General features: G+C 41.4%; 1 protein-coding gene across 1 annotated transcript in view; it reads right to left on the bottom strand.

Annotated features, from left to right (window-relative positions):
• Nucleotides 1-1,264: 1,264 nt before the first annotated feature.
• UTP11L (UTP11-like, U3 small nucleolar ribonucleoprotein (yeast)) overlaps nt 1,265-6,043 on the bottom strand; it is a 19,688-nt gene continuing 14,909 nt past the window's right edge. The window contains exons 3-8 of the mRNA XM_009879881.1: nt 5,485-5,587; nt 5,116-5,229; nt 4,308-4,401; nt 3,882-4,012; nt 2,177-2,287; nt 1,265-1,558 (exon numbers count right to left, since the gene is read on the bottom strand). Coding sequence (XP_009878183.1) covers nt 1,475-1,558; nt 2,177-2,287; nt 3,882-4,012; nt 4,308-4,401; nt 5,116-5,229; nt 5,485-5,587 — 637 coding nt within the window. The 3' untranslated portion in view covers nt 1,265-1,474. The remainder of the gene's footprint in view (nt 1,559-2,176; nt 2,288-3,881; nt 4,013-4,307; nt 4,402-5,115; nt 5,230-5,484; nt 5,588-6,043) is intronic.

Raw genomic sequence — 6,043 nt, 5'->3', positions numbered from 1 at the left:
GGGCACCGGACGGTTCACCGCCGTTAACGGGGACATCGCCAACCTTCACCTCCCGCACGAGAGCATCTCCGCCACTTTTAAGAGCAAAGCACAGTACCTCCCCTCATCCTTCCCAGAAAAAAATCCACCCCACAATAGTTGCTAACTTGGGGATCTTTGCAGTGGCAGAAACAATGGCTGAAGCTGCATTTTAGCATGTAAAAAAAAGGTCACGTTTCATCCGGGAGAAGCTAGGAAAACTCCCAAAGTGGGAAGAGCTGGAGAAGAGCATCTTTTTTTTTTCACCATCTTGCATGGGCATGTGCTGCTTATTGGCAGACACAGTACAAGCGAGCGAGATAAGAGGAGGAATGTTTACGCCCAGACGCTCAACTTGCCCGAACTGCTCCAGGACCCTCAAGGATGCGTCTTCATCACTTTCAGCTGAACCCCCCCTTACCAACCACCAAGCTGCTTATTGGCAGACACAGTACAAGCGAGCGAGATAAGAGGAGGAATGTTTACGCCCAGACGCTCAACTTGCCCGAACTGCTCCAGGACCCTCAAGGATGCGTCTTCATCACTTTCAGCTGAACCCCCCCCTTCCAACTACCAACACTGCAACAAGCGCAACATAAACACAGAGGACAAACTTTTGTCCCGCAGTTGGCTCCTGCATTGTGTCTCCCTATAGCGCAAGTTTCAGTATCGCCTCTGTTCAAGCCTGGTAGGCAACATGGGAAATTCGGTGTGGCACTGGCACTACCGCATCGTACGGGAGAAGAAAGAATAAGCACAAACTGCTTCTCAGCTATGGAAATTATCCACAAAGGTGGAGTTTTTCTTCCTTTCTGTACAGTGGAAGAAACAATTCCCCACTGCTAACACCATTCCAGAATAGTCTGGCTAATACGGTGCCTGAATTTAGCAACGTGCCCTTAGCAATGCCTTTGCCCTCTTACGTTCTACAGTGAAATACTTTGTGGAGATAAAGCAGAATAAGAAAAATAAAGGGGGGTGGGAGGGTGGGGAGTGATCAGAAAGATAGGAATTCAACTTTAAGCAGCGTGAAAAGATAGCTAAAAAAGCTGACCTGAAATCTCTTCCGGTTTTGGACGTGTTGTGGTCCGTGCGCCACAGAGCTGAACCCCACGAGGCCGCAGCACCTTTTCTGTCCGTGTGCTGCGTGCAACCCCTCTCCCACTCTTAATTTTGACCTTGACTTTTCAAGGATTGTTTATGGTGCATATTACTAGGCCATGCAGGCACCTCTTGTGGCTTCCCACTGTAAATACCAAGACAACCAACGCTCTGATTTATTAATCAATTAATTAGATACAATATATTTATGGGTACCGCAGGCCCACAGCAATTTGTTTTAACGAAGTGCTAGGCTGCAGTGAAAAACAAACTGATACGGTCTATCAGTCCTTCTTCATGAGTAGAATCCTCTTTCTTTCTAAGCAAAGGCGGTAACAATTATTTAATAGAATGGCTAACGTTTCCGCTGAAATTTGAATTTGTATATAGCTGGACTATTTGTAGTCTCTTTCTTCACCTTTACTTTATGAGTTTTATCCTGGAAAAAAGAACAAGATAAAATATTTGCTGGCATGTAAGAAGGAAAAAAAAAAACCTACCCTCATATAAGTAAGAAAGTGCCTGTCTAGGGCTGACACGGTATTAGGGGAAAATGGTCACTTTCCACTGTTTAGGCAGAATTATGTTTTTGTCTGCTCTTTTCACCTTTGGGTTGTCAGGCACAATCTGTTTTGGTCACAAGCACCAGTGACTGGTGAGTCCCACTGAGATAAATAATTTTTTGGTCATTGGGATTTTTAAGACCTTCTCATAACCTACAGAAATGGTTCCTTGCCTCTGCAACTTGAAAGTATTAACTTAGTACTTGAGAGGTGGCAACGGTGTTTTAGAAAAGACTTGTGAGCACCATTTCAAAGCTGAATCTTTGTCCTTGCTGACATGGTAAGAGTTGGACTAGCAGATACGGTTTACTAGCCATGGCACAACTGGAATGCTTCATCTCCTCACTTTTTTCCATATTAAAATAGGACTACTTATGTTTAGGAGTTATCTGGAAGCATCAGTATAAAATCAGAGTGAAGAATCGCATACGTACTAAACTAGACCTAATGACCTGAACAAAACAGATTCAAAGAACCAGAACTAAATCCCTCACCAAAAGATCTTTACGCGTCTGGATTTTCTGTGCGATGACAAACATGGCCTTTTCTCTTTCAATGCGCTGCTTCAGGAGGTCATACTGATTCTTCCTTTGCTGGGCTAATTTCTGGAGAAAAATAAAAGAAGCATTTTTAAGACAGAGAGAGAAACAAGGCACTATGGTCTGTAACTGACCTATTCTAGGGCATTTGGGCCTCACAAACATTTTTTTAAATTTTAAATCATAATCACATTACAGAATTCTGCTTCAACTCTGTGGCTGGATTCCAGAGAACTGTTTTAACATCTTGATTTTCATCGTGGAGGTTTTCTAGTTAGCACTTAATTCTTTGGGCTTGTTTTAATCTCCTAAATCCAAGCATAAAAAAATTTAACTGAGTTCAGATGCTGCATAACCTTGTTCAGTAAGTGACGGGAATTTCATTTTTCTAAATCCCCTGAATTACCGTGTTGAGTACAAGTTAACATTTAACTCCCTAATAAAAACCCAGTTTGTCCCGGGGGAGGGGGAGGAAGAAAAGACCAGAGACCAATTCCTAAAGTGCTTAGGAATTGCACAGAGGCCTCCCAAAATGCAACTTGTTTGGTCACGTTTACCGAACAAGAGCGGATGGCTTTCCCAGCACAAAAATGGTATTACTGCAGGTGTGATTTAAGTAATTAAATTACGGAGAACAGATCCCAACATGTTTAAAATACGACTCAGACATTTAGAGGAGAAAACTTGTCAGTCTACAACTTGTCCAACTGCTTTACTGACAAGCCAAACTGAGAAAGCTGGCAAGAAGAAAGGGACCACAGGGTGTTTGTTATCTGACATCTGACTCAGAAAACAACAGGTTACAAATCTACCAATCGGCAATTTTAGACAACTTTATTTTTACCTTACACATACCAGCTCAAGCTTATAGGACTGCCCAACACATCTAAACTAATTAAGCAGTATTTACAGTGTTAAAGGCAAGCATAGCTACTTCTAGGACAGAAGTGCTGTGATATTAAAACATCAGAATCAAAGTTGATTGTGTAAGCAATTCACCCTGAAGGATCGTGAAACACTTTAAATTAGGAATGCCAGGAACTGAGAACATAGCTTAAATGTCTTTAAGAAGAAAAAGGAGGAGACAAATCCTGAATCTCAAGCCACTTCAGGCTCAGAACCTAACTGAAAAATACCATGAGATCAGAAACCCAACAACAGATATGTCTGCACTGGAATAAGCTTCTTCACATCCCTATTCAGGGGTGCAAGGGTTTTTGGGTGAGGTGTGAGGGGAGACTTAACAGTGGATGCTGCAAAAATCACACTTAAAACTGCAGCAATCTAAGGAAAAGATAGTCCCACAGGTGTACATCATGTAACGGAGGAGAAATACATCAATTTTGCCCAAAAAACTGCCTTATCAGATCTATACCCTTCCTTTCTGGCCCATGCATCATACCTCTTGATTTATAATCCACAGTGGACTGGGACACAACTGAACAAGTTCTCCATGTCAGTCCAGGAGAAGATTTGACTGTGGGCTCCAGGCACTTGATGATTAAGTGACATCCACCACAGCCTTGTGTCACCGATAAAAATTCTAAGAAAACAGAACAACTCTGTTCTCCTCCAAAATGGTCCAATGAATCCTCTTTAGTGCTTATTACAGAAAAGATGTAAAGCATTAAGAAAACTACAGTACAAAGAGTGGCAGTACCTTTAAGTGGGCAGGCTCAGTAGCTCCTTTCAGTGTCTCTTTCTGCAATGTTGCAATGGTCGGTCGGTTGTACACTCGACCTACGAGCTCTGGAACAGTATCCAGATGAGTTGCAATATCAAACTCCTGAACTATAAATAAAAAGAAATTTAGGAATAAACTCACGTGGACTTCTTGGACTAACACTCAGCAAACCTTCCAAACATGTAGCTTAAGTACAGTCAGCAATGGAAGCCTGAGCAACATAGCTCCTGCAGAACTGAGGTCTTATCAAAAGAGATTTCTAGAGCACACGAATTCTTAGTCCTGAAAAAAAACCCACCTTTTGTGATGATAACAGTATAAAGAAAGCACCATACTGTTTTAAACAACCCACAATAAAGCACCACAGAACAAGTTTTCTGATAAAACCTATTTAAATCTTACCTTCTTTTTTGGTATCAAGAAAGAACACGTGCTTGTTGGGATTCTTCCCCTCAGCATCCAGCAGATGGAGCTCCGACTTCAGCCTCTCGATTTTCTGCAGGAAAGAAAAGATAATCTGCTTTACCAAACATCCATACCAACGTAAATTATGTCCCCCTGAAGTAAATTCCTGTTCATTTCTCAAGCATCTGAACTCTTGCTTCCTTTTTAATCTTTGAAAATATATCTAGTTTGTATTTTTGTCATGTCTTAATAACCTTTTTGAGTAGAGGTTAACAGTAATTTCTGGTGTTACCCCACCAAATATGTACAAATCAATTTTCAAAACAGTAAGTTGTCTGTATGGCAGACAAAGTAGGAACGATTACCATGAAATCATCAGCAAGAATACCAAGGAAAATTCAAAGCTGACTCGTTAATTTTTTATCTGCAGTGATGGTGTGGGGATCAACATCAGAGCATAAAACATTTTCAGAAGTGGGTCATATTTCTCTTGATTGCCTTCCTACCATATTCAAACAACCCACTTCAATAACATTAACCCTCAATTCTTTATAAATGTGAAGTAAGAAATTTACATGAGAAATTGCTGTGTTTTATAATAATACATAGTATAGTTTTTATTATTTGGTATATCTTTAGGTTCTTTACACAGAACTCCACTGACATTTCCATCTATCATTTCCAGTATTACACAAATCAGATTTCACTAAACATAAACACAATAACCAACAACAACAACAAAAAACCCACAACAAAAAGAACAATCCTCAGCTAACTGGAAAACACCAAAAAAGTGAAGCATTACCTTGGCTTCTGCCACTCTTTTCATTTCCACATATTTAATATCCTGTGTCCTCATTAGTTTCACCTGTTCGGGGGTCACTTCATCCTTTGGCTGCTTTATTACATGGACTCCATCCTAAAACCAGACGGAACATAGCACTTGCAGACAGGCACCATTCTAGCTATAGTGTACTATGGTTCCTAATAATAAAAGCACAAGAACCTTTTTGTCCTCTGCCCCTCATTTTCTTCAAAGCCTTCCGCAGGCATCAAATCAAGTCTGCTAATTTATTTACTAATTCATAAATTAAAAACAAGGTAGAAAAAAAAAAAAAGATGTTACTTAGAGCAACAGAGTGTAACCCTGCTCGAAGGCAATTTAGATTCTCACCTGGAGCTCTGCACGTATCATTTTAAAGTAGAACTCATCAGGATTCTTGTCCAGAGCTTTCTTTTGAAGCGCTCTGAGGGCATTCTGTTTCTTGTGATAGTCACTGGGGAAAAAAGCAACCAACCAAACAGAAGATGTTCAGCAGTTTCTCCATGTTCACACTCGCTGATGACATTCTGAGTCTTCAAAGCAGTGTGCAGAGCTCTGAGATAGCGGACAAGGCTCCACATATAGAGCTGGTCACCAACACACGACTTTAGCTTTACAGTTTATTCCTTAACAAAGCTGGAAATGAATAGTGTCCAACAGGAAGCGTTACAATGGAAACACGTTCACCCATTCTGCAGTGCTTACTGAGCTGCTCAGGTCTCCCAGATGGTCTACAGAAACCACCGTTATCGATGAAAGATAACGCTTATTAGTTTTGAATTAACCACCACAACAACGATTTCGCGAGTCCTTCGCCCTCCGCGTCCCCGTTCCCCCGACTCGACCACGGGGATATTCCGCCGCCTGTTGGCGCTGCCTTCCTTTCCGCGAAGGCGCCCGCTGGGGCCGG

The sequence above is a fragment of the Charadrius vociferus genome, unplaced genomic scaffold (assembly GCF_000708025.1).
Source record: "Charadrius vociferus isolate BGI_N301 unplaced genomic scaffold, ASM70802v2 scaffold562, whole genome shotgun sequence".
Lineage (NCBI taxonomy): Eukaryota > Metazoa > Chordata > Aves > Charadriiformes > Charadriidae > Charadrius > Charadrius vociferus.
The sequence above is the reverse complement of the archived record's forward strand: the minus strand, read 5'-3'. Positions and strand labels throughout refer to the sequence as shown.